At 43.5% G+C, this 27,321-nt stretch overlaps 3 protein-coding genes across 7 annotated transcripts; 1 reads left to right on the top strand and 2 right to left on the bottom strand.

Annotated features, from left to right (window-relative positions):
- Nucleotides 1-271: 271 nt before the first annotated feature.
- On the bottom strand, nucleotides 272-9,917 carry mfsd1 (major facilitator superfamily domain containing 1). Of its 3 annotated transcripts, XM_043259517.1 has the most exons (18): nucleotides 9,778-9,917; nucleotides 9,327-9,458; nucleotides 9,047-9,099; nucleotides 8,638-8,750; nucleotides 8,490-8,532; nucleotides 7,696-7,763; nucleotides 7,516-7,624; nucleotides 6,058-6,160; nucleotides 5,397-5,495; nucleotides 5,159-5,270; nucleotides 4,963-5,019; nucleotides 4,416-4,572; nucleotides 4,224-4,321; nucleotides 4,034-4,146; nucleotides 3,679-3,726; nucleotides 3,550-3,601; nucleotides 508-619; nucleotides 272-423 (listed from the first exon to the last, which is right to left on the bottom strand). In XM_043259517.1, exons 2-18 carry the CDS (start codon nucleotides 9,343-9,345, stop codon nucleotides 364-366), a joined length of 1,416 nt encoding a protein of 471 aa, XP_043115452.1. In that variant the 5' UTR covers nucleotides 9,346-9,458; nucleotides 9,778-9,917; the 3' UTR covers nucleotides 272-363. The 3 variants fall into 3 exon arrangements, with proteins under 3 accessions (XP_043115452.1, XP_043115451.1, XP_043115453.1); XM_043259516.1 differs by lacking the exon at nucleotides 9,778-9,917 and having other exon boundaries at nucleotides 9,327-9,508; XM_043259518.1 differs by lacking the exons at nucleotides 272-423; nucleotides 508-619; nucleotides 9,778-9,917 and adding an exon at nucleotides 2,122-2,547 and having other exon boundaries at nucleotides 9,327-9,505.
- On the top strand, nucleotides 9,572-20,207 carry lxn (latexin). Of its 3 annotated transcripts, none has more exons than XM_043259521.1 (7): nucleotides 9,572-9,588; nucleotides 17,117-17,269; nucleotides 17,356-17,424; nucleotides 18,667-18,844; nucleotides 18,919-19,055; nucleotides 19,856-19,918; nucleotides 20,015-20,207. In XM_043259521.1, exons 2-7 carry the CDS (start codon nucleotides 17,129-17,131, stop codon nucleotides 20,123-20,125), a joined length of 699 nt encoding a protein of 232 aa, XP_043115456.1. In that variant the 5' UTR covers nucleotides 9,572-9,588; nucleotides 17,117-17,128; the 3' UTR covers nucleotides 20,126-20,207. The 3 variants fall into 3 exon arrangements, with proteins under 3 accessions (XP_043115456.1, XP_043115455.1, XP_043115454.1); XM_043259520.1 differs by lacking the exon at nucleotides 9,572-9,588 and adding an exon at nucleotides 9,847-9,985; XM_043259519.1 differs by lacking the exon at nucleotides 9,572-9,588 and adding an exon at nucleotides 11,813-12,055.
- gfm1 (G elongation factor, mitochondrial 1) lies at nucleotides 13,012-27,042 on the bottom strand. The gene is made up of 18 exons (XM_043259515.1): nucleotides 26,863-27,042; nucleotides 26,580-26,732; nucleotides 26,328-26,460; nucleotides 25,248-25,452; nucleotides 24,592-24,708; nucleotides 24,345-24,495; nucleotides 23,438-23,592; nucleotides 23,153-23,237; nucleotides 22,950-23,087; nucleotides 22,510-22,611; nucleotides 22,108-22,164; nucleotides 21,405-21,542; nucleotides 21,250-21,332; nucleotides 15,799-15,961; nucleotides 14,851-14,995; nucleotides 14,616-14,776; nucleotides 13,754-13,807; nucleotides 13,012-13,579 (listed from the first exon to the last, which is right to left on the bottom strand). The coding sequence occupies exons 1-18, from the start codon at nucleotides 26,935-26,937 to the stop codon at nucleotides 13,448-13,450; spliced, it is 2,247 nt and encodes a 748-aa protein (XP_043115450.1). The 5' UTR covers nucleotides 26,938-27,042; the 3' UTR covers nucleotides 13,012-13,447.
- Nucleotides 27,043-27,321: the final 279 nt, after the last annotated feature.

Below are 27,321 nucleotides of genomic sequence, written 5' to 3'. Positions count from 1 at the left end.
CGCTTGAGTTCAAGAGTTATCTGAAGGGACTCAAACCATTATTTTAAAGTCAAACTCTTTGGAGAAATTGGAGTTCGTTTCCATGACAGCGTAACAGTAACATGCTGTAAATTAACGGTACATTACTGTTACTCAACGGCCCTTTTTTCTTTACAGTGCACATTTACTAAAACAAGACGTCTGCTGGAAAAACAAGATATGAAACTGTACATATGCCCATGAGGTCTGCGTCTGGGTCAGGACGCTCTCAGAGAAGACACAGTCCATCTCTACAAACACATCCAAACACATGCAAAAAGAACCGTTTATTAACCCAGAAAGCACTGGTCTGTGGCGGCGTCGGTGGACGGAGCGAGGCCCGGCTCATTTGAGGACGCTCCTGTAGGCCAGTGAAGACAGATGTGGGCAGCAGTGGTCCGGCATCTGCCAACAACAACACACCTGTGTGAGAGACAGCCCCGAGACGCCCGAGAGATCCAGCAGACGCTCGGAGACGGACGGAGATACCTGCACGCCCAGCCTGGACAGATAACGGTTCCTCAGGCCGAACGGAGACAGGGGCTTCAGGGGACCGCGCTCGTCCTCAGACGGATGAGGGACGGCCAGGCGCCGGGCATCCCTGAGAGACACACACACACACACACACACACACACACGGGAACGACTGCAGCTCGTGTTTCATCATCACAAACATCACACCAGAGTGAACTCAAAATACACAGACGCTTTACAACCTGGACAAAGAAAGAGTAGATCGGGATAGTACAGTACTTCATCTGTAACACTCTTAACTTCCTGCTTATTAATAGCAAGGGTAGGGACTGGTAGGATTGGGGATGTGGAATAAGCCATATATGCTTAATTAGCACTAATAAATAGCTAATAATCCAATATTATTCATGCTATAAAGTGTTACTGACACCACAATATTAGCTGATTGCTAGCACTCCTAACGTAAGTGCTGAGAAGCGTTTATTAAAAAAAGAAAAAGAAAATCAACAAATAATGCCATGTTTTGCTCTTTTGAGAAGTGCACTGACTTTTTGAAGTTTAAATGATATGGGAACTATTAACTAACATTTATTACACTTTGTTAACGTTATTTAATAAAGACCATCATTCGTTGTTAGTTCACTGAGGAGTAACACAAGCTGTCACTTTAATAATGCTTTAGTAAACGCTGTAGAAACGTTGTTCTTGTTAACTAATGTAGTTAGAAAATACAGGACTACAGCAGGCTTTCTACTTCAAAAATACATGTTTAATTGATGTGTTAAAATTATAACTCCAACAATTTATGGCTATCATTTTGTCAAATTTAATAGCAACTTTCAAGTGAAAATGTTTGCTACACCATATTTTTTTTTTCAATTGTACAAAATAAGATGTAGTTTAATAAAATCACGCAAGCCATGTTACTGTGCAGATTACAACAACTAAAAAAAACAGGTAAAAAATCAGGTAAACAAGACAAGAGGCATTTATGAGCGGAGCTAAAATCATCTAGAAGTACGTGACGGTAGAGAAAGGAGTGAGCAGAGACAGATCACACATCAGCAGTCTCTAACTCCTAGAGATCAAAGAGCTCCTCCACTTTTAGGATGTTTCCCTGAGACAACAACAAAATGCACTCCAGGAATAATAAACTCAAACAAGAAAAGTTGCTCCAAAGCGGTGTTTTCTTTGTTCTTTTGTTTTATGTAATGCTCTTCATGTTCACGTCTCTCGTTCATCTCTATATTTTAGTGCTGTCAAATGATTAATCACACGCAAAAGAAACGTTATTGTTTAAAAAAGTATTTATGTGTACCATGCATATATGTACTGTATACATAAACACTTACATGCATATATCTAGATTTATATGATTTAGATTATATATGAGCAGATTTAATATGCATTGCAATTAATTGTTTGACAGCAGCTAATATTTTATATTATATATATATATATATATATATATATATATAGATATAGATATAGATATATATGCATATATTTTTATTTATATAGCGCTTTTAACAATGCAGGTTGCATCAAAGCACCAATATATATATATATATATATATATATATATATATATATATATATATATATATATATATATATATATATATATATATATATATATATATATAATGCTGGTCATAATATCTCTTTTGTTCATATACAGTACCGTTTGGGACGACGTAAGCTTGAAGGTGAGAGTTTGGGTGAACTACTGCTTTAAGAAAACTATTTGGGGACATTATTTTCAAGAAGATTAAACACATTTAACCCACTACTGAGATACAGTGGTTAAAATCATCTGATCTAGACATAAAATCATTAAAGAAAACATTGCATGGCAATCACATCCTACAACAAGACAATTAAAATAGTAAATGTGGGATTCAAATGTGTTTAACTAATGGAAATAACGTCGAGCTGATTTGAGACCGGGTGTAACGTCTGGTTCAGTGGTGCCCAGTGAAGGATTGTGGGTAATCTGAGGTGTCAGTGCAGAAAGACCCGAGAGGAAGGAGAGCAGAAGAGAAGAGCCTTCACCTGAAACACAGCACACGAGACGCAACACACACATTCAGAAACACAGCACTGCTGCACACGCTTTCACAACCATCATCATCATCATCATCATCATCCCCCGAGTGAATTACAGGCGCGCTGTGGAACATAACAAACAGTGTTTATGTGTGGTCTTCTGAAGACCGCCGGCTGGTGGCGCTGGAGAACGCCTCGCTGTGATTCAGAATAGATCCACAGCAGCAATGCTTTACTATCTCAGATTTATATATCTTTTTTTATAGGCATTCACTGTACATGTAGTGTGATTGGTCGGTATTAGTCCCGCCCCCCTCTAGTGATTGGTCGGCTGGGTAAACGCTGACAGTGATGAGAGCCGCGTTTTCCAGTTATTAACTTTTGGGGGAAAAAAAAAGGGCAAGGGCAAATGGACTTTGAATATCGAAGCACTGCCTTAATAATCACATGTCATCAGTTTATATCAGAGCGGCTCTTCTCTCACTTCATCATCGGTCTAGTATTCATCAGTTCTTATCTGCGATGCTAAGCTGTGAAACGTCGCTGCTAATATTTAAAATGTTTCCTCAACTCACCAGGAACAAAGCAAAAACATTAAAAGGGTCAGAAAATGCAGGAAGTAATGTGTTTTGTTACTTGTATGTTAATAGTTAAGTCTGGGCCGGGCTTGCTTCTTTATTGTGCATATAAAAAAAGATATTCTTTTACAAAATGTAAAAGCCCTTTCACAGCAAAAGTAAAGTTAATGCACCTCCCAATGGGCAGCTGTTGACCTTCTGTAGAGGCGGAGCTTATCAACGCTGTACTATGAGAACATTTCGATGTTCTTAAAGTAGAGTGACCTCTAATACGTCAAAAGATCAAGGGATTTTTGGTTTCTCTGTTTGTGACCCCTTTGCTTGATTCTGCTTGTGATGTTTTAGGGGCTCTGTATGAGGTGTGTGTGTGTGTGTGTGTGTGTGTGTGTGTGTGTGTGTGTGTGTGTGTGTGTGTGTTATATGGACTCACTCAGACTTGATTCTGCTGGCTCGCGCTGAGGCCGACAGGTTCAGATCTCCCTCTGAAAACAGAAGTGAAGGAGACGTGAGGAACGGCTCAGTGCAGGCTGAGATTATCTGTAGAGAACGCTGCTCTTACCTTTATAATAATCATAGAGGTGCAGCAAAACCACTGCCAGCAGGGCCACTGAAACACACACACACACACACACACACACACACACACACACACACACACACACACACACACACACACACACACACACACACACACACACACACACACACACACAGAGTTGATTCAGATCTGCAGGTCTTTCTGAGGTCAGATGTACAGATACACTGCCAGTCAAAAGTTTCTGAACACTGGAGATTGGCGTTCTGCTTTGAAATCACAAGTTAAACTACATTTTAAATTATTTCCTATAGAAAACAGTTCATTCAACCAGTACAACATTTTAAACCCGTACAGTTTCTGCCGTATTCTTACTCACAGCACAGGCAGGCGATGAAGAAGACCTCGAGGAACAGGTATCCTTTGAGGTCTAGGATGCTTCCGGCAGCCATGGACATGAGCGCCAGGCCCAGGTTCTGTATGGACTGCATGCTGCACACACATCAGAGCGTTACTAGCAGAGCAGCGGCGCTCAGCGGCATCAGCAGACGAGCTCAGATCACACTTACAACCCGTACGCCGTCCCCAGCTGATGCTCCGGGACCACAAACGCCACCATCGGCCAGAGAGCGCAGGCCAGCAGAGAGTACGACAAGCCTAACAGACACTGACACACACACACACACACAATTAATGACCAAGTCGCTCGGTGTACGGTGACAGCGGTCTCACAGCCGATGGGTCAGGAGTTTGGCGGTTACCATGGCGATCCAGGGGTTCCAGAAGGTGAAGGCCAGCATCATGTGAGAGAGGAGCGTGGTGACGACGGCCAGCATAACCCACAGGATGTTCCTGCCGGTCTTATCCACCACGAACCCCAGCAGAGGAGACGCCGGAGCCGAGATGATGTACACGATACTGCAAACAACACCACAAACCAAGAGAGTCTTCATCAAGCTATCTTTAACATCTGAAGAAGCTTTCGGATCTTTGTGGAACCAGAAACCGTTCTATGGCATTAATTGAAGAATCTTTTAAGCACCACTAGTCAGCATTTATTTGATCAAATATACAGTGAAGCATGTGCATTATATTATCACTCCATTTTATGTACATTATTATTAGAATTATTATTATTATAAGTCTGTGTGTGTGTGTGTGTGTGTGTGTCTCTGTGTGTCTCTGTGTGTCTCTGTGTGTCTCTGTGTGTCTCTGTGTGTCTCTGTGTGTCTCTGTGTGTCTCTGTGTGTGTGTGTGTGTGTGTGTGTCTCTGTGTGTCTCTGTGTGTCTCTGTGTGTGTGTGTGTACCTGTTGATGGCTCTGGCCTGGACAGTAGTAAAGGCAAACTTCTCGATAAAAAAAACTCTGTAGAGAAACATCATTGTCATCATCATCATCGTTGTCTTCATCGTTATACCACAAACTCACTCCTTCACTTCACATCAAGGGCATGTTCACATGATCTCCAGTAAATTTTTTTGCTAAGAACAGGACAGAAACTCACTGGCCCAGTCCGATGAACGGGAAGATGGCCACGTAATAGGCCACACAGACGATGAAGATGAGCCAGAGAGAGAAAGGGAAGTCCTTGACGTCTGTCAGCTTGATGACTTCCCCTACATGAAGTCACACACACACACACACACACACACACACACACACACACACACACACACTTCAGTAAACGCTGTTGGACGGGACAGATGGCAGCCAGACTCAGGAGCTGCTGGGGATCATCTCACCGGTCTTGCCCTGCTCCTTGTGGAGGATCTTCTCTGCTCTTCGGTCCAGGAAGCCCAGGATCAGAGCACATGTGAGGGAGAACAGACACGTGGACGCCGCTGAGAAACACCAGACAGCGTTAGCTTCACACACATCACATCCTCACGAGCATCAGCGTGTGTGACAACGATTGCAGACGATAAAAACCCTTGCAATTTTTTTTATGCAACTAATAAACAAATGCATTAAGTTTTAATTTAGAAGTAGTTTTTTTTTTTTTTTTGTGAGGATATAGTCATATTGTTGTTCTAGAACAATTATCCCAGCCCGGTCTAGATTTAAAGATCTTCTAACAGTATCTTTCCCCAGCACTGGTAACGTGTTTGGACACACAGGTCTTCTCAAGGGTGACGAGATGAAACATGAGCCGCTGCACCAGAGAGGATAAGAAACATTCAGAGATTCAGTTCACAAAAACACAGAACAAGGCAAACGAAAGCAGAAGTGAAACCCGAGCACATGAACCGGACCGCGTGTAGAGAACAAGCACTTCTCCGGTTCCTCAGCATCACTACATGAAGATCAGTTTATAGACACTCAACTACTACTAGCTCACAAGTAGCTGGAGGAATGCATGTTTAATGCAGAAAATGTTTGTGAGGAGTCTTGAAGGGCTCTCACCGATCATGAGTGTGATCCCGAGAGTGGTGTGTCCGGCGGAGCCCAGCAGGACCTCGATGCGGCCGTACACCCAGCCGATGATGTTCATGTTCACCGTGCTGCCCTGAACACAGAACATTTTATTTTTCCACTTTGTTTTTCCATAATGCTTCACAGAATTCACAGCACTAGTTATTGCCATTTGTCACAAATATAGACTACTGTTCTAAAGTCTGGGCTCAGCTGGATAAAAAAAGAGCAATAAATGCAATACATTTATTCAAAGTGAAGTTAAATGTTATGGTTACCCAAGATTTATACTTCAAATAAACTCTGTTCAACATTCACTCATTTTAAAAGTGTAACATTTTCTCACAGTTTTTACCTAATTTTGACCAAATAAATAGTCTTTATGACACCTAACCAACCCCAAACCTTTGAGCTGTAATATAATTTATGACATGAAAAGCACTTTTATGGGTTTTCACTCAGCTCTGCACATCAATGGTCATTTTTTTCCACACAAGAACGAATCTTTACATGTGCTCCTAAAACCAGATTTATACACGAGCCTGTTTACACAACTCTTCAGAAGTGTTCCTTTACAGCTCTCATGTGACTGCCATGTCTCACACACTCACACACATAGACACACACACACACACACACACACAGACACACACACACACACAGACACACACACACACAGACACACACACACACACACACACACACACACACACACACACACACACACACACACACACACAGACACACACACACACACACACAGACACAGACACACACACAGACACACACACACACACACACACACACACACACACACACACAGACACACACAGACACACACACACACACACACACAGACACAGACACACACACACACAGACACACACACACACACACAGACACACACACACACACACACACACACACACACACACACACACACACACACACACACACACACACACACACACACACACACACACACACACACACACACACACACACACACAGACACAGACACACACACACACAGACACACACACACACAGACACAGACACAGACACACACAGACACAGACACACACACAGACACACACACACACACACACACACACACACAGACACACAGACACACACACACACACACACACACACACACACACACACACACACAGACACACACACACAGACACAGACACACACACACACACAGACACACACACACACACACAGACACAGACACACACACACACAGACACACACACACACACACACAGACACACACACAGACACACACACACACAGACAGACACACACACACACAGACACACACACACAGACAGACACACACACAGACAGACACACACACACAGACAGACACACACACAGACAGACACACACACACAGACACACACACACACACAGACACACACACAGTGGATCTCTCACCAGTCTGGCCATGCTGAGCTGCAGGCCGAACACCAGGTTGAGTTCTTTTCCTTTGAACCAGTTCACTGCATACGTGTTCTGAGCCACGGCCAGAGACTCTCCTCCGATGCTGAACAGAGGAGATGTTCACACACAGCCAGAGACACACTCCCTGTATTTTAATCAGTAGACGCTGCTCACCCGAACACAAAACGACCCAGATTCATCAGCCAGAAGTGATTGGCCAGAGCTCCGGCAGCAAATATGATCTACAGAGCGAGCGGACGGAAGTCATGAAAACAGAAAGAGGACTTTACATCTTCAACAAGAACAAGGAAAGAAAGGATAATAACTCTGGAAAAAAAGCTAAAAATAATTTTAACATCACAATTCAGATTTTTACTTACAGTTGTGACTTTACATATGATGATATCCCTCTTTTTTCCCTTTATATAACACAATTTTAACTTTTTTTCCATGTATTATTTATATATATATATATATATATATATATATATATATATATATATATATATATATATATATATATATATATATATATATATAAAAATCTTGCAACTGCACACTACAAATACAATAATTGCGGATTTACTTCACAACGTTTAAAATTCTTAATATTCTATTTTGTTTTCTGTTTCCATCATGCAATAAAATAATAATTAAAATGATTGTGCTTTTTTTATCGTCTCACAATTCTGTTTTCCCCACATAATTCTCTTTACGTCTTGATATTTCTTTTTTCCCAACAACAACAACAATAATAAAGCTGCAATTTTTAAAAATAACTTTCTCTTGCCGTTGTGAACGTACATTATGCACATAATAATTGTTTTGTTTTTTTTTTGCATAATTGCTAGTTTGTGTGTCATTTATATAAAAGGAATTGCAAAAGTATCATAAACGATCATCCTCCTGTGTTTCACAGCACTGATTATAACACTGTGTGTGTGATGATGATGATGATGATGACCTACCTGGCCTATTAACACAAACAAGGCGAAGATGATCGTGCCCAGCCTGGAAACAACAAAACAGCGTGTCATTCTCAGTGAACACACTTTACTGAAGCAAGCGTCTCCCAGCTCTGCTCCGTGATGTAAGTGTGTGTGGAGCAGGACCCACCTGATGCCGAACACCCGGTCCAACAGAAAGCCGCCCAGAAAGCACAGAACCACATTAGGCCACGAGTACCACGCATACAGCTGCATGAACGAGGCCGTGTTCAGACTCATATCCTGAGACACACACAAAAGCTTTTAACAATCATCATCACGTCACAACTATAACCCTATATAAAGGGAAGCAGGGGATGGGAGCTCCAGGGTTAGTCATCGGTCCTCTGTGTTCCCTAGCAAGGCTTTTTAAACGAAGGACAGGATTTTAAACAGATTTTAATCCCAAAAGCTTCAGAGTCAGCTCACCTGCTTCATAACAGAAGGGCAAGAGGACATACTATCAATGAGCTGACGTTGAAGAACATGTCAAGAACCACATATATGTATTTATATGAGATGGATGGATCCACACACACCTGTATGAGTTGAGTCTGAAGAGCTGCAGGGTTATCATAACAGAAGTAGCTGCCTAGAAGAAAACAAAATGAGCGGAAAGAGCACAAAGAGTTTCACTTTCACTGAAGTCTGACACGACTGAGCCCAGTCTCACACTAAAGATAAAACCACGGCACCGTTGTGCATACCATGCTGTACGACAAAAAAAGTTTCCCGTTTTTAAACGGTGTTTTCTCGGTGGCGTGAACGCGAGGCTGTGCGCGTGTTTCTGAACGAGTCCGCCGGTCGCGGGAATCTTACCGAAGCCCAGGAAGCACATGAAGATCAGAACCACGATCCGGTGGAGCAGGTGAGTCGGGTCACACAGCGGGCTCAGGTCAGACACACCTTCATCATCCTCGTCTTCGTCCAGCAGACCCTCGCGCTCCCGGCCTGCCATGTTTACAGCGCGCGAGTCATGTGACAGCCCCGCCGCGAGTCACGTGATCCGGAGGGACCGAAGAAGAGATTCACATAAGTGCGGAAAAAGATTCTCACGCAGTTTTGGGAGGAAAACAAGCACGTAAATAAATATAATTTTACTGCAGGGTACAGGAAATAACTTAATATTCATTTAAAAAACAAGGTTTAAGAGTTTTGGAATGAATGAGTATCCTATATGGGAACAAATACATATAAAATATCTGTTCATTTAGAAGAACCTTGCGAGCGAAGTGCCTGCAATCTACAGAGAAAAGAGTTTAGGACGAACCGATTCGTTAGAATGAATCTTTCCAAAGAATCTCCTGAGGGAGCGAGTCGTTCGGGACGAGCCGATTCACTGGAATGAATCGAACCTTTCAAAGCTCGATACGGGGGAAGAGTTGAGTTTTTAAGCGGAACCGGTTTGGTTTAGGATTCATCAGAGCTGTACCGGAGACGGTGTGTTTCTTGATTCGATCCGCTGCTTCTGCTGAAAGGTAATAAACACGAGACATTGATATCACAGACTCTTCAGCTTCATTGCTAAGTCATGCTGAAAAAAAAAGTCGTATCAGTGTCAGTTTATCAGATCAGAAAATAACCGAAGCAGACACTCGTTTCAGAGACAGAAGTATACTTACAGTGAGTCTGTGATGTTTACAGTAAAACATCTGGAATCTGAAATCAATTCATCAAACACATGACATTAATAAATCTGACTCAGACGAAGAAAACTATCGTGTTGTCTATTGATTAAAGCAGTGGTTTTCAACCTGTGGGCCGCAACGGTATTGCAGGGGGGCCGCCAGTTATTATCAATAGAAATAATAATATTGCTAATGTACGTAAAAATGTGTAGTAATAATTAAATATCATAATTAATTAAATAAAAAATAATAATAATAAACTGTTACTATGCGTTCACTATTCCAGGTCGTTGATTGGTTTAAAAACAACCCGCCGATTTAGGCTATGTAACATATTTTTGCTGCATACATTTAATTTTTTTTTTAAATTTTTTTGCAGTGGGCCGCGGAAACATATGTGTTTGGTTGTGTGGGCTGTGAGTTAAAAAAGGTTGGGAACCACTGGATTAAAGAATAATGCAAACGAAAAACATTGTGAAGGGTTCAAGAATCATTCATCAGATAGATGTGACACAAGACAAACACTCGAGCATTAGTTCTGAACCGATTCTTGATGTTTTAGTTCTGCATGTGAGATCATCCTCAGCTGCTCTGAATCATGTAGAAAAAATAATAATAAATCCAGATTTTTGTTTGGGTTTTGCGTAATAATCTTAATAAACTACAGCATGCCAGCAGCACTTTAATCTGTGGGATGCATGCACTATTTATACAGAGACCAAGAAGCAGCAGAAGAGTCTGACAATCAACAAAATGCAGAATGCATGCTGGGTAACACTATGTAAAAACCCCCATCATGCACTGCAGTATGAATCATTTTTTGTTGCCCCTGCACTGTAAGAGAAGGGTTCATGTCTAAAAGCCTGAACTGATCCAGTCGTTCTTCGAAGCATACGTGGCGTTTATTTAATGATCATTTTTGCAGTTCAGTAATGATGTTCATTCAAATGAGCTTTAAGCACAAAATGTTTGCTAACCGGTTACTTCTTGCTTTTGATTCAGCAATGCACGGATGTTTCTATAGCGTCGTCTCTAAACGTCTGCTAATCCTCAGTAAGAGATCCTGTCTGGTTAGGAACGAGTGAAGCTGAGATGGATTTCATCACTTGATGTCATCCTCGGCTGAGACTGAATCAGATGCGTTTCTCCTTGTGTTTTCAGTGATGTTGCTTGATAACAGCAGGTGTTCGTTGTTTAATTATCTTGTGATCACATTTCTAAAGAGATGGATCATTTTAAAACACCCTAATGTGGTTTTCCAGACCTGCATGAGTGTTCTTCTGTCAAAAGACGACATTCTGAGAAACGTTGATTTCCATTGAATGTTTTTTTTTTTATTCATTAATTCATTCTATAGCCAATTAGTGGCTTTGACCCATCAGAAATCCATCACTACCCATCTACACATGGACGATGTCATTGGGAAGAGATTTCTAATGTTTTCTACAAGTATAGACGACTCCTCAACATCAACTTTTCACTTAGTTTTTTATGAGCTTGATACAACACAGTCCTCAATATCAATCCCAGCATGGTATTCCTTCATAAAACCCCTTAGAACGTACTGAACAAAAGCCAGATCAGCTGACTTCATTTAGGACAGGAAACAGATGTCGCCGTCCGTGGATTTATCTGTAAGCTGTAGTAGAGAGCGTTCTCTCCCGGAGGTGGGCTCACATCTTGTTTGTTCAGATGTTGAGTGAGGAGCGCGTCATCTCTCGCTCGAGTTACGCAACGGTGCTCCTCTTTATAACCAGCAGCCGCTCGGGCCCCAGATCTTCTCCCGAGCGGATCATGAAGGCGTTCTGTGAGCTCTGTCTGCTTCTGTCTCTGGTCGAGCTTGGCCCGGCTCCGCCCGCGTCTCAGGGGCCGCCGCTGGCGTGCAGAGGGCCCACGGAGCCAGCGCTGCCACAGCCCGAGGTAAAACACGCCTTCGCTGAGGAACTCCAGCTCCTCAAGAACACGCAGTTCAGCAGGGTTTACGTGAGCTGTTTGCTGGTCGTTAGGGTGTTGCTAAGTGGTTACCTAATTATTTCGGGTAGTTGCTAGAGTTAAAAAACTATGTGGTCACTGTGCTTTGAGTAGTTGTTACCACAGTTCTTGGGGTGTTGCTAAGCAGTTACCATAGTTTGGGTGGTTGTTAAGGTGTTGCTAAGTGAGAATTGTTCTTTGGGTGGTTGTTAGGGTGTTGCTAAGTGGTCATTGTGCTTTGAGTAGTTCCCATATTAAGTGGTTACCACAGTTCTTGGGGGTGTTGCTAAGCAGTTACCATGCTTTGGGCGGTTGTTAAGGTGTTGCTAAGTATTCTTTGAGTAGTTGTTACCACATTAGGGTGCTTCTAAGCAGTTACCATAGTTTGGGTGGTTAAGGTGTTGGTAAACGGTTACCACAAAGTTTTGGGTGGTGATTGGGGTGTTTAAGCAATTACCATGTTTTTGGGTAGTTGCTAGGGTGTTGCTAAGGGGTCATTGTGCTTTAAATAGTTCCCACATTAAGTGGTTTTTGTGGGTGTTGCTAAGCAGTTACCATGCTTTGGGTGATTGTTCAGGTGTTGCCACATCACCACAACTACACTAAACCACGATTTAACAAAACAATTCAATTCCTAAAATGACTCTGAATATCATTTAAGAAAATAAAGAAGTAGAATAACACTGTGCCGCTGTGGATCTGGTCATATATAATAAACACTTCTTGCAGTCGGATGACTGATGTTTGGGAAAGCAGTTTAGAGAGAGATAAACCAGATCATTAAAGCATTTGAGAATGTGTGATGAGATCAGAGTGCTGGTTATATCAGTTATCCAATCACATGACGAGGCGAGGTCACATGACGTCTTTGATGGGCAAGGAGGAAAATGACCAAAAATGGAGTGTTTTTAGAATTGATCAACTTTCTATTCAGCATTTTTATTAATGCAATATCCCAAAACGTTCTTAAATCAGATGAATGGAAACAGCTAATGGTGGCTTACACACCCGACAGTGAGCTCAGGCTTCAGAAGAAAGGTAAATGTGACCCGTTTCCTTTCCACCCGCTTCCTGGAAAGCCACCGCTGTCTAGATACGCTTCAGGTTTGGGTGGTATTTCTTCTCTCGTGTTAAACTCAGTTTTACAGTGAAATATTGTACATAGGACTCCGACAGAGAGTTAAAACAGATGAAGGTTTTTATAATAATTACCACACTCGCTGTACAAAAAACACATTTACAGTGCTCAAGCAGAGCCAGAGCCGTCCTCTGCTGAAGTTAAACACCCCTCAGGACGTGGTGGGCTGAGATAAACACCGTCAGGAAGTCCGTGACCGAGCATCAGTTTTTCCACTTGCTCTTCTTGGCGGGCAGCTGGCCCGTGGCCTCCAAGTGTTTGTTGATGAGCTCTTCCTGAACGGAGGACAGACAGGGCTGATATCTGCTGTACTCCATGGTGTAATCACCTTTACCCTGAACACACACACACACACACACACACACACACACGGGAATGAGATCCTGACCACGAAACTCCAGTCACAACAATCAGAAACAGACTGCTCATTTCACAAGGAGCTATTGTGATAAGATTACAAAGACAGCGTTTTATTCCTCCCAGAAGAGCATTGAGCGACGGATCAGTACCTCGGTGCAGGAGCGCAGCTCTGTTGAGTATCCAAACATATCATTCAACGGGATCTAGAGCAGAAAACATGAGATCTATACAATCATAATCATATTACACATGTATGAAGCGTTCAGATGCAAAAATAAATTAAAAATCAGCATTTTTTTTTAATCGACTGCTATGCTTGAGTTCAGTAATTGTACTCTAATGGCAACCTGTAGGTCCTTTTATATGCAATTACACAACTAACATATGTAGAAGACTGTAGAATTTTATTTATATTTTTTTATATATGCAATATACTATTCATGAGCCTAAAATGTATAAATGCGGAAAAAAGTATACGTTGTATTGAACAACGGATTTTGTGTGAAAATAAATCATTATATCGTAAAAAAAAAATATCTATTTTTTTTTTAGGAATGTACCCACACACCGGGTAAAAGGCCCACAGTATTGATACAAATAATTTAGCTAAAATTATGTTGAAGTTAATAGTGGTTTTAAAAAATAATTTTAGTACTGCAGTATTTGTTTTGTTCAATAAATATACTGTCATTAAAACAAAAATGGCTTCTGTATTTAGTTTATATACAGAAATATACACTCAATTTGACACTTATCATTAGTTAGTAAAGTAGTTGTTAAGTTTGTGTATCAGGTAGGATTAAGGATCTAGAATGAGGTAATTATAAGCTCTAATAAATGACCAATATTCTAGTAATGTGCACGCTAAGAAGCAACTAATGGGTGTAACTGTAAAATAAAGTGTTGTAAATGGACTTACAAGTATTATATGTGTTGGGCTGATCCTGACTGACCCGTTTATCTGGTTCAGGTCAGCTGTGATCAGTGTGTGTGTGTGTGTGTGTGACTCACATCAGCGTATAATGTGAAATATCCCTCCGCCCCGTCCTGTCCTGTGATGACCCCGTGACGACGGCTGACCCCTGCAATAACGGTCCCCTGGAACTCATTCGGGGCCACGATCTCCACAGACATGACGGGCTCCAGGATCGTCAAACTGGACTTCTCGAGGGCTGAAGACACAGGACACTGACGTGAAGCTCTGGTCAGAAAGAACTGAGTGTGTGTGTGTGTGAAGCACCCGTACCCTGTTTGAGAGCGCCCTCTCCTGCCCGGATGAAGGAGATCTCATTAGAGTCCACCATGTGATGAGCTCCGTCCTCCAAGATGAAACGCACTCCAGAGATCTTGTGTCCTATCAGAGGACCCTTCTCACACGCTTCCCGGAAACCCTGAGCACACACACACACACACACACACACACACACACACACACACACACACACACTTCATCAGAGACAGAAACACTCAGCCCAGAGCCGGAGTGCAGTCAGAAATCTTTTGTGCTCCTCAGAAGAAACGAGGCACTGTAACATTTAGAAAGCCATCCCTTCTGTACTCTAGGTCTGAAAGACAAAAGAGCTCGTCCTCAGGTCATCCGAGATACAGGCAAGTGTGTGTCTTCATCAGATCTGGAGAAATGTCATTCCATCACTTGCTCACCAGCACAAGTGAATGGGTGCCGTCAGAACGATGATCAGAGAAGCTGATAAAAACATCACAATAATCCACAGCGTTTCAGTCCATCGGTTAACATCTGGAGAAGAAAATTAATCCTGATGTTTTTAACATCAAATCTGAGTTCAGACACATGTTTAGAGCTGCTTTGTACTGTTTCAATCTGTGCAGATTTCCCTCCTGATTCAGAACACTTTCACCGGAGGACGTTTTTTAGTTCAAAACATCTCAACGCTGGATTAGTTTGATCTTTTGTCTTCTCCAGATGATAACTGATGGACTGGAGCGCTGTGGGTCATTGTGGTGGTTTTTATCAGACTCATTCTGACGGCACCCATTCACATCCATTGCTGAGACACTGAGACTTTTCTCCAGATGCGATGAAGAAACACACTCGTCTTGATCTCTGATGGTCTGAGGGGGTCTTGTGAGGACTCTCTGTCATAAATGAAGGTGAAGTGTTGGTTCCATCTCTTCTCTCTATCCTGTACGTCTCAGAACGCGTCGAATGGCTCACCCTCTCCACAGCGGGCACGAACTGTCTGGGGATGTTGGTCCCGACGGTCTGGTCGCTGAACTCCAGCTTTGTGTAATTCTCGGGCTCCAGCGGCTCCAGGACACCAATCACTTTACCGTACTGACCCGATCCTCCAGACTGCTTCTTGTGGGTGAAGTCAAACCTGCAGCATAAAAAACCCCACGCGTCACTTCTTCACTCGGGCTGTGTCCCGTATCGTCACGGACATTGGATGCCACTGATATCGTGGTAGTGAGCACTACTTAAAACCGTAGAAGAGCATAATATAGAGGCTAGAACAAGGTTGAATCTGGCTGCAGAAGACCACAAGCTGCCTGATACAGAGAGACATGATCCCTGAAATCAGCTTCACGTTTGTGCAATACATCGGAGAAGCGTCATGGTTGCCAAGTTGACAAAAATAAGTATGCATAGAATAAACTCTCTGAAAACACCGGTAGGCTTGCCGTTTAGTGATCTACACCTCGAGATCATCTCTACAAGGTCTTATTCATCAACAGTCTATTCACCAAAGAGGATGGAGGAATCATTGCGGTTTTTGCCATGTTTCTCTATAAATAATGATACCTTGTAGAGAAAGATAATATAACTGTGCAATAATAACCTACCAGCAATGTAAGGACTTTAATGTGTTAGAATGAGCATGTTACATTATAAACGAGTAAATTATTATTTGTGCCTAATATCAAGATGCAAAAAATACCTGGGAGCCGTTTCATAAAAGAGACTAAGAAAAGCAGGGATTAAATCCAAAACCTGACTTAAAATAACCTTGTTTTGATGAAACGGTAAGAAACAGTATTATTATTATTATTATTATTATAATTATTATTATTATTAATACTTAAATGCTGATTTTGGATCTTTGCTCATTGAAGAATCTTGAAAGAAAAACTCTTGTGTAACATTATACAATACATCTATATATATAGTCTGTATAATAAGTGGGGAAAGAAATTAATTCTATTTAATCAAGGGCATTTCAATTGTGATGAATTGAAGGCGATGATAAAGACACTTATAATACTGCAAAGGATAGCAATACTTTATATTCATCACAGAAATCTAAAATATATTCATTGGTTTTCAGTGTTTGTTGTGATCTATCTGCGCTGTCTCTTTAAGAGGGTGGGGCTGTCACACAAACCAGGAAGTGGAGGCCTCTCCCAGGGACCGTGGCTCTAGGAGCCCGAGAGACCTGCATTTCTTGATCTCTTGTTTGTGCAGCCGCTCCTCCTCTGTTTGTGTAAGAGCTCGTGTTAAAGGCTAAAGTCCAGTTTCTCCTGTGATCTCTCAGACGCCGGAGGACATGGCCGGCCCCGGGGACCTGGAGCCCACACACTTCCCGGCTCGGCGGGCGGCCACGGTGGCCCTGCACCGCCTCAACGTCGCCCACGGCTCGCCCTTCAGGGTGTTCGGCCTGCAGCAGGTGCACAAGGCCAGCGTGGAGGTCAGGCTGAGAGCTGTGTGCGGACTCGAGCCAGAGAGCACCTGAGAGGAGTGTTTGCTAACGCCCGCTAACCCTTGTGTTCACAGGATGTGGCCGCAGCAGGCAGGAAGTACAGCCTGGACCTGTCGGTGACGGACTGGGCCGCTGGCAGCGCGGTACGCTTCTTCACACACACACACACACACTAGTGAGAGCAGAGCACGTTAGGCTGTCATGAATCCTTAAAACTCAGGCTACCAGTAATATATGTGACCCTAGAACAGAAAACCAGTCTTAAGGGTCATTTGTTTACATTATTATTCATCCAAAAGTTGAATAGATACGTTTTCCAGTGACGTCTGGTTTGTTAGGATACTGAGGGGGGGATCTAGAGAGAAAGTTCACTTTAAAAGGTGTCCAAATGAAGACTTTAGCATATTACTAATCAAAAATAAAGTTTGTTTTTATATATATATTTTAATCAACAATATCCTATGATTTCTGTTTGATGATTTGTCTTTTATATCAATGTATCGTTTACTATTGCTACAAATATAACCGTGCTGCTGATGACTGCTTGTACTAATAAAGAGATATCTTTTTATGCACTACTCATTAAATATTAAATCATTAGATACATATCTATACATAAAAAGTATGATACAGGTTATCAGCTGGATCTGATCAGTGTTTGAACAATATAATACATGCGGTCCCATCCTCCGTGTGTAGTGATGACGCCTCAGAATGGGATTTAAGTTACTACGGAATAATAGTTCATTTAATATTCCCTTTTTATTTTAAAATAAACTGAAAATAAGTATAATAATATCACTCTTATTAATATCTTTTTATTATAATATTTAATGGGTAACACTAGACACACGTTTTAGAATATTTAAAAAGGATTCTCTGAATAGAAAGTAAATCTGTGTGTGTGTGCGTCTGTGTGTGTGCGTCTGTGTGCGTGTGTGTGTGTGTCTGTGTGTGTGTGTGTGTGTGTGTGTCTGTGTGTGTGTGTGCGTGTTTGTCTGTGTGCGTGTGTGCGTGTGTCTGTGTGCGTGTGTGTCTGTGTGTGTTTGTCTGTGTGTGTGTGTGCGTGTGTGCGTGTGTGTGTGTGCGTGTGTGTGTGCGTGTGTGCGTGTGTGTGTGCGTGTGTGTGTGTGTGTGTGTGCGTGTGTGTGTGTGTGTGTGTGTGTGTGTGTGTGTGTCTGTGTGTGTGTGTGTGTGTGTGTGTGTGTGTGTGTGTGTGTCTGTGTGTGTGTGTGTGTGTGTGTGTGTGTGTGTGTGTGTGTGTCTGTGTCTGTGTGTGTGTGTCTGTGTCTGTGTGTGTGTGTCTGTGTCTGTGTGTGTGTGTGTGTGTCTGTGTGCGTGTGTCTGTGTGTGTCTGTGTGCGTGTCTGTGTGTGTGTGTGTCAGGGCCCGGCGCTGCGCTGCTCGGCGGAGGTCTTGTTCTCCAGGACGGAGCAGAGCAGTGGTCCCGAGGTGCAGCTGCGCTGTGAGGCCCTGCAGAAGATCAACAGCACAGCCGAGGACCACGCTTTCTACCAGAAGTACCTCGCTCCCGCCAGCGCCGTCTCCGCTCAACACTTACCAGGTGAGAGCACCACCGACACACCCTCTACACCCCACTGCCCCACAATGCACTGCAGCAGCCCCTCTCTCTCTCAGACAGCTACGGTAACATGAGCGAGGAGATGCAGCCGTTCTGGCGCTTGGCTCGAGTGGCTGCGTCCTTCATCATGCTCCGAGAGTCCAGCGAGAACACCGAGTTCAACATGGCTCAGGTGGCCAGCATCACACAGCAGGTCAGTGCACGCACACACACACACACACAGTTCCTCATCAGAAGTGTGTGTTGATCAGTATGGTTGCCAGGTCCACAGTTTTTCCTTCACGAAACATTCAGTGCATCTGTAATGCGCCTCCAGTCTAACTATCACAACAAGCTTGGTCACTTCTGATAAGAAATGCTTTCAAAGCCTGTGCATCTATAACAAAATACAAGTAAATCCTATTCTGATGCATTTAAATGTGGCGTGAGAGATCACTGAAGGTCAAACGAGCTTCGGCCACTTTAACAGAAGTTCTAGTGTGAAACAGACATGAATGAAGCTGACGAGTGAAACACACGCACCGCAGTGAATCACAGAGGAATGAGTGTCTCTGAAAGAAAGACGTCACTCAGCATCTACCTCCTCACTGATCACAGTTCACTAGCTGACTATAAAAACACTAGAGGAGCTTAATTACTGATAATTACATGCACATGTTTGAATAAACCTCTCATCAAGAAAAGTTTATACCTCTTGTGCAGCCGAGTTGTGTACAAACATCTTGAGTATGACTTATTACTGAATATTGAATAATAACAGAATTACACATTAAATAATATACTCATATAAATAATATACTCATTCTGCATATAATTTTTTTTACATAAGTTTATTTAATTTTCTGGTAATAATTGGTTTTATTTTGCGGTCATGAAGTGCTCGTGCTCCTCCTCCTCTAGTATCTAAAAGCGTCCCATGATGCACGCTGACTGATTGTGTAAGTTATTGAGGAGAGGTTATTATAAACTGAAGATCCCTGTCACGTGTCTCAGGAGTCGAGCGACAAGCAGCTGATGCTGGACTACGTGGTTCTTCTTCATGACCTGCCCTCTCAGGTAACACACACACACACACACACACACACACACACGATCCTCTGCTTCTGCTAGTGCCCTCATGAGATAAAGAGTGTGTGTGTGTGTGTTCTGCAGGAGATCATTCAGTGGAAGCTGCTGGTGTCCTGGTCTCCAGACAGAGGCGTCAGGGTCCTTCAGACCGAGTGGCAGCCCAGATGTCCTCACGCCACCGAACCACCCAACTAACCCTGAGCTAACTAACCCGGTGCTGAACCTGTACTAAACCTGTACTGAACCTGTGCCAGACCAATAAAGACAGACCAACACAGCTGCTGCAGAGTGTGTTCATCACAGAAAACACCAGCCTCCATCAGCTCATGTCCTCCGCCTAAAACACTCCAAATCACTGATACATGGTTTCTATCAGAGGTCCCATTTTGTCAAAGTGAGGTCTAGGTGTAACTTCACACACGTTTCAAAACGCTCAACACACAGAAAACCGAACACAGCCTAAATAAAGTAGCCGTCCATGACATCACTGACCAACAACACCAAGCAGAAGAAACCGGCCTGACCGACCTGGAGCTCGGGTGTGAGGCGAATCAGATCTCAAACTCACCGTCTCGATCTGGTCATGAAGATATTTCGCTTTCATCAGGCAACAAATTTGACAGCTATGTTATTATTCCAGTTAGCGTCCAGTCAGTTTGTTGTTTTACACACATGCACACAGACGTTATTCATAAACTGCAATAAAACTTCAGACGCGCCCAAACATGACCGTGGCATCATGAATATGATCATATTTCTAATTTGAGGCTGTGTGATGTTGATTATGTAGCTGATCTGTGGTGTTTTGCTTCTAGCTAGCGCTGTGGCCTAATGGTGACGTCGTTACATTTGTGATTTTTATTTGGTGACAAAATATCTAAAAAAAATATTCATGACCTTAAAATCTTTGTCTATAGGCATAAAAATATGTGTTTATTTCAAAGCAAAAACACTTATTTAAATTATTCTATGATTAAACTATCATAATTATTTGTTTAGATTTCAATTTTAGTTGACGTTTTAGTAATTTCATTATTTTTAAATTTATTTTAGATATTTTTGTACATTAGGTTAAACTAACTGAAAGTGAGAAATGTTCCCTTGGCATCTAGCTTTCTGGGGTTTTAGTATGAATAAGTTCATCTTAAGGTTATCTACAGCTAGTGTGTTCAACCTGATGACAAAGCCTGTATTTTGAAGATGCGTCTGGTCAGATTTTCTGACCAATCGAATGCTCTCTAGAAGCCGAAGACGAGATGTCTGAGCACCGAGGGTCAGTACAGAACTCTGTTCCCTTGGATGTGTGTAAACAGACTTACGGCACGGCGCTGGTCACCGTCTCTCTGAAGGACACTTTGGGTTTTCCCATCACACACGGGCAGTTATACTCCCTCTCCATCCTCTGAAACACATTGAGACCGGCGGTTAGTCGGGACGAGTCTCAGTCTTGGTCTTAATCAAACCGAAGGCGTACCTGCGAGTAGATCTCCAGATGCAGCTCTCCCATGCCGGAGATGATGGTCTCCTTACTCTCCGAGTCGAAGTGGACTCTAAACGTGGGATCCTCTCTGGTGAAGCGGTTGATTCCCTTCGAGAACTTGTCGGTGTCGTTCTGAGGGACAGAAGAGCCCTGTTAGTCTCTGAGAGAGTGACGTGTGTGTGTGTGTGTGTGTGTGTGTGTGTGTGTGAGTGTTTATGTGTGTGAGTGTTTGAGTGTTTGTGTGTGTGAGTGAGTGAGTGTGTGTGTCTGTGTGTGAGTGAGTGAGTGAGTGTGTGTGTCTGTGTGTGAGTGAGTGAGTGTGTGTGAGTGTGTGTGTGTGTGTGTGAGTGAGTCTGTGTGTCTGTGAGTGAGTGAGTGTGTGTGTGTGAGTGAGTGAGTGTGTGTGTGTGTGTGTGTGTGAGTGTGAGTGAGTGTGTGTGTGTGTGTGTGAGTGAGTGAGTGTGTGTGTGTGTGTGTGAGTGTGTGTGTGTGTGTGTGAGTGAGTGTGAGTGTGAGTGAGTGTGTGAGTGTGTGTGAGTGTGTGTGTGTGTGTGTGTGTGTGTGAGTGTGTGTGAGTGAGTGTGTGTGTGTGTGTGTGTGTGTGTGTGTGTGTGTGTGTGTGTGTGTGTGTGTGTGTGTGTGAGTGTGTGTGTGTGTGTGTGTGAGTGTGTGTGAGTGAGTGAGTGTGTTTCTGGACCTTATTAGAGGGTCGTATGGCCATGGAGATCACAGGATCAGGAACATGAATGGATTCCTGCAAACACATTATTACTGAGATCATGACACAGATTCAGTAAAACCTAGCTGTGCAGTGACTTACAAACTACTACCAAGAATTAAGTTCTCATGGTCAGGTTATTATTATTAACTACCATTAATCCCTTAAAAACTAAACTTGCATTACTTTATATTAGTGCTGTCAAATGACTACATCGCATCCAAAATAAAGGTTTTTATTGCATAATAAATATACACAGTCTTGCGGTTTAAATGCAGTCTTGCTGAGCAGAAGAAACTTCATTCAACCCGTCTAAAATAATAAGAACTAACCCACATCTCCACACAGAGATAATGAGTGTCCTGATGGAGGTTACTGTACCATGGAGAGGTGGGTGTTGGAGCAGGCGGTGAAGGTGTCTCCACTGGCACAGTCGATGCCGAACAGAGCACAGATATCTCCAGCAAACACCACCTCCACGTCCTGAGGACAACACCAGCCGTTAGCCTCAGACCATTCATTTATACGTGTGTGTGTGTGTGTGTGTGTATGGGGACTGCTGATATCAAACATACAGCACAATTTCTTTTAAAGCTGAGAAGTATTCATCACATCTTTCGTTTGATGAATGGTTTGTTATGATAGGACAGCATCTGGCTGAGAGAAGTAGTAGCAGCATATACAGTATTTATTTAATGCCATGTCAGCATCTTAGGCTATTTTCAGGGAGCAAAACCATCTAAATATTGAGAAAATCCTCATCTTAATCTCCTCGTGACCTTTGGGCCCAGACTAGGCCTTGCTGTCTGCTGCTGTCTCACCTCCATCTGATCGGCGTGGAGCCGCACGAGTCTCTGGACCCTCACCCTCTTCCCCGAGTGTGTGTTATAGATGTACTCGGTCTTCCTCAGACAGCCCTGATACACCCTCATGTAGGTCAGCTGCCCGAAGCGGCCGGCCTGGACACACGCCACAGATTAAAGACCGCCAGAGACACTCCAAACAAGAGCAGGCTGCGTCTCACCTCCAGCTTGAAGGCCAGCCCGACGAACGGATGGGAGTCGTCTCTCGTGGGGTCCATCAGGATCTTGGAGCCGTCACTCGATTCCCTGGAAAACACGTCTGAGCGTCAGAACCGGACCGAGAGCCATATCAAGTGTGTGTTTTTGAAGATGATCGGTGTGTAACACAGCTCACAGCGGTGTGTGCGAGTGTGTGTGTCCGTGTGTGTGTGTGTGCGTGTGTGTGTGTGCAGGTGGATGGGTTAAATGCCAGTATATTTCCAGGTGGGAGCTGTGTCGTGACTCACTGATCGTTGGGGATGGCGTAGTTCTGGACTTCGGTGGGGTTGGGCAGATACTCCAGCACAGCGTCCAGCAGCGGCTGAACTCCTTTGTTCTTCAGAGCGCTGCCCACCAGAACAGGACTGAACACCCGCTGGACCGTCGCCCGGCGCACAGCCGCCTGAGAACACAGACAAACACCTCCGTCAGGGGGACAGATCTTCATCAGATCTGGAGAAGTCTGTTTCAGCGTCTCAGCAATGGGTGTGAATGGGTGCCGTCAGAATGAGAGACAAACAGCTGAACAATAATCACAATGATCCCCAGCGCTCCAGCAGAAGACAAAAGATCAAACTGATCCAGGAATAAGATGTTTTTAACCACAATGTAATCCATAATAACTCTTCCTCCAGTGAAAGGGAGGACCAGACCACTTTTCCAGTTTATTATGGACTTGGCCTTTACCAGTCTGAGGTTATTGTGATGTGTTTTTATCAGCTGTTAGGACTCTGATTCTGACGGCACCCATTCACATCCATTACTGAGACGATGATGAAGACACATTTCTCCAGATCCTGATGGTTTAAGAAGTTAATAGAAAAACTGCCTTATAGATCATTTAAATTAAACTCAGATTTTATTCGAGTGTTGATTAAATATAAATGTGATTCCTTTTAAGCTGAATGCAAAAAAATTAACTGGTGCATTACTATTAAAATACTTTATTTTCAATCATCCTCACTGAAATTAATGCAACCGTATAAAGCAAACTAATCTAATAATATAAACGTCAAGATTACACCCATACTGATCATAACCTTAAATCATTCACACATAACTGTGTCGAAGCTACAGATCGTCCCCTAGCTGTAGTGATGACAGGCGACTCCAAGCCTGTAATAAGCTGAGGTGGTTAGTGAATGTCCCACAGACCTTGATGTCGTCCACCGAGGGCACTCGCTCCTCCAGGAACATCTCTCCCAGCGTCTCGTCGGCGTTCGCCACACACTCCACCAGCTCCTGTCTGCGCTCGGCCGCCTCGGAGCGCATGTCCGCCGGGATCTCATCGAAGCGGACGCTCTGCCTGCGAGAGGACGCGAGCGCACACACACACACACACACACTGTCAGGACGTCTCAGACAGAAAGAGAGCTGCAGACAGTACTGAGCCACTCTTTACCCGAAAGGACCCTCGAAGAAGACGCTGCGCTCCTCGATCAGATCAACGATCCCTCGCAGCTTTCCTTCCAGTCCGATCGGGATGTTGATGAACGCTGTGTTATGATTCAGTTTAGTCCTGAAAAAATACAGAAAGAATCACACGCAGGATACAATGAACACACAGACTTATACAACATTGAGAGAGAGATCTTCAACAGCTTAAGAGAGCTTTGAGCAAAAAGCATGTGACATTAAGATGCTGAAAATGACCCCTTGCACCACAGGAATAGATCATATTTAGGAGTATATCAAAATAAAATCCATTATTGTATATTACATTAACAATATCCTCTTCGTTTACTCACTGGTTTCGTTCAAACCCAAGATTTTGAAGATATTTGAATGTTTTTGCGCATCGAGGAAACTCGTTTAATCTTCCGTCTGCTGTTTCTGATGAACTCTGGGACTGTGTGTTAATCATTGCTTACAAGTAAATAAGAGACCCTTCATAATATAAGCCCTGTCTCCACTGATGTGAATTAAAGCACTCTATTGGTATGGATTACGTCTCTATGAATGCATTCAAGTTTTCCCTCGCATGTATTTTCTACAGAGATCTCAGGTTGTTTAAAGACTGCCCTTAAGGTTAGTTTAGTGTTTGAGCGTGAGTCTGACCGGAGCTGCTGCAGCGCTCGGACCGGGTTGGCTCCCAGGCGGTCCAGCTTGTTGATGAAGGTGAGGAAGGGCACGCCGTAGCGCTTCATCTGACGGTTCACGGTCATGGTCTGACACTGCACTCCTCCGACGGCACACAGGACCAGCACGGCCCCGTCCAGCACCCGCAGAGAGCGCTCCACCTCGATGGTGAAGTCCACGTGACCTGACACACACAGAGAGAGAGAGAGAGACACACACACACACACAGAGACACAGACACACACACGCAGACACACACAGAGAGACACACACACGCAGAGAGAGACAGACACACACACAGAGACACACACACGCAGACACACACAGAGAGAGACACACACACGCAGACACACACAGAGAGACAGACACACACAGAGAGAGACACACACACGCAGACACACACAGAGAGACAGACACACACACACACACACACACAGAGAGAGACAGACACACACACACGCACACACACAGAGAGAGACACACACACGAGACACACACAGAGAGACACACACACGCAGACACACACACGCAGACACACACACACACACACACACACACACACAGAGAGACAGACACACACACACGCAGACACACACAGAGAGAGACACACACACACACACAAGATATTTGGTGACTGCTTGCAGTCATGAAAAACACACAAACTAACACTTTGTCGTCCTGATAACTTAAAAACAACAATTAAACAAAACATTTTTTCCAATTAAAATTTTCATTCTATTAGGAACCATATTTAACTACCTTAACCTTCCAGGATTTCTACAGAACATCACCAAATATTTCCCTTCAGTTCTATAAATTCTATTCCCATAGTGGAAAAGAGTTCTCTCCTGATTCTGATCACTTTCTAAAAGGAGCTATATTTTAGTTAAAAGCGTCTTAATGCCGGATCGGTCTGATCTTCTCTGGATGTTCACCGATGGACCGGAGCGCTGGGGATCATTGGCATGTTTTTATCAGACTCTCGTTCTGACGGCACCCATTCACTGCTGAGCATCCGATGGAGATGTGTTTCGCTCGTGATGTCTGTCTGTCTGTTACCTGGCGTGTCGATGATGTTGATGTTGTGATCTTTCCACATGGTGTATGTGGCGGCGGACTGGATGGTGATTCCTCTCTGTCTCTCCAGCTCCATCGAGTCCATGATCGCCCCCACTCCATCCTTCCCTCTGACCTGACACACCCACACACACACACACACACACACACACACACACACACACACACACACACACAGTCAGACGTCGCACCGGTTTGACAGTAGGCCGGAAGGAGTGTGTGTGTGTCGCTGACCTCGTGCATCTCCGCTATTCGTCCGGTGTAGTAGAGCACTCTCTCGGTCAGAGTGGTCTTCCCGGAGTCGATGTGCGCCGAGATACCGATGTTCCGGATCCGCTCGTTCGGTGTGAAGCCATTCGAGCAGCGGCGACAGCTACCGATCAGAACCTGACACACACACACACACACACACACACACACACACACACACACACACACACACACATCAGAGAGACATCACACAGACAGACAGACAGACTGCTGAACGTGTGACAGAAACAGAAACACAAACACACACCTGTTTCAGCGCGACGCGGCCCGGTGTGTGTAGATGCAGATGAGTTAAAGCTGAAGCTGCTCTCAGAAGCCGCATTGTGAGCTGCTGTAGGTGTGTGTGTGTGTGTGTGTGTTGATTTACTCTGGTGTCACACACACGAGCTCAAAGTCACGCCGACCGGCTGCTTGCGAAACGGCTTCCTGTTCTACGGCGAGCCGAGAGGGACAAAACAGACCAACGATATTCCAAAACGCCTGACGCGATTATTACTCTCCAAAACCTGCTCTGTTTTCAAGCATTGCATTTTTTTTAATATTAATTTGTATCTATCTTTATTAGTTTCCCTTCATTTCCTCCATTTGTTCCACCTTATTTGTTTTTCTATATTGCAAATTGTTCTATTATTATAGCAGTATTTATTCTTATTGTATTGCTTTAGCATTAAACAAACGCCTAAAATATTATTATTATTATTATTAT

This window comes from Puntigrus tetrazona, chromosome 15 (genome assembly GCF_018831695.1).
Source record: "Puntigrus tetrazona isolate hp1 chromosome 15, ASM1883169v1, whole genome shotgun sequence".
NCBI classification, from domain to species: domain Eukaryota; kingdom Metazoa; phylum Chordata; class Actinopteri; order Cypriniformes; family Cyprinidae; genus Puntigrus; species Puntigrus tetrazona.
Note: the sequence above shows the minus strand (reverse complement) of the source record. Positions and strands in the feature narration are given on the sequence as shown.

Bases quoted from the DNA above. Each gene is read 5' to 3' on its own strand.
- mfsd1 (XM_043259516.1), bottom strand. From the start codon at position 9,465: ATGGCAGGCCGGGAGCGCGAGGGTCTGCTGGACGAAGACGAGGATGAT. The intron at 7,764-8,489 runs GTAGGTCATCAT...CTCGCTCTGTAG, and splicing joins TGTTTGTGTTAATAGGCCAG to ATCATATTTGCTGCCGGAGC. The intron at 424-507 runs GTATCTCCGTCC...TGTTGTTGGCAG, and splicing joins TGTCCAGGCTGGGCGTGCAG to ATGCCGGACCACTGCTGCCC.
- lxn (XM_043259519.1), top strand. From the start codon at position 11,828: ATGTTGAGTGAGGAGCGCGTCATCTCTCGCTCGAGTTACGCAACGGTG. The intron at 12,056-17,116 runs GTAAAACACGCC...GTGATCTCTCAG, and splicing joins CAGCGCTGCCACAGCCCGAG to ACGCCGGAGGACATGGCCGG. The intron at 19,056-19,855 runs GTCAGTGCACGC...CACGTGTCTCAG, and splicing joins TGGCCAGCATCACACAGCAG to GAGTCGAGCGACAAGCAGCT.
- gfm1 (XM_043259515.1), bottom strand. From the start codon at position 26,937: ATGCGGCTTCTGAGAGCAGCTTCAGCTTTAACTCATCTGCATCTACAC. The intron at 26,461-26,579 runs GTCAGCGACACA...TGGGTGTGTCAG, and splicing joins GAATAGCGGAGATGCACGAG to GTCAGAGGGAAGGATGGAGT. The intron at 24,709-25,247 runs GTCAGACTCACG...GTATTTTTTCAG, and splicing joins CGAGCGCTGCAGCAGCTCCG to GACTAAACTGAATCATAACA.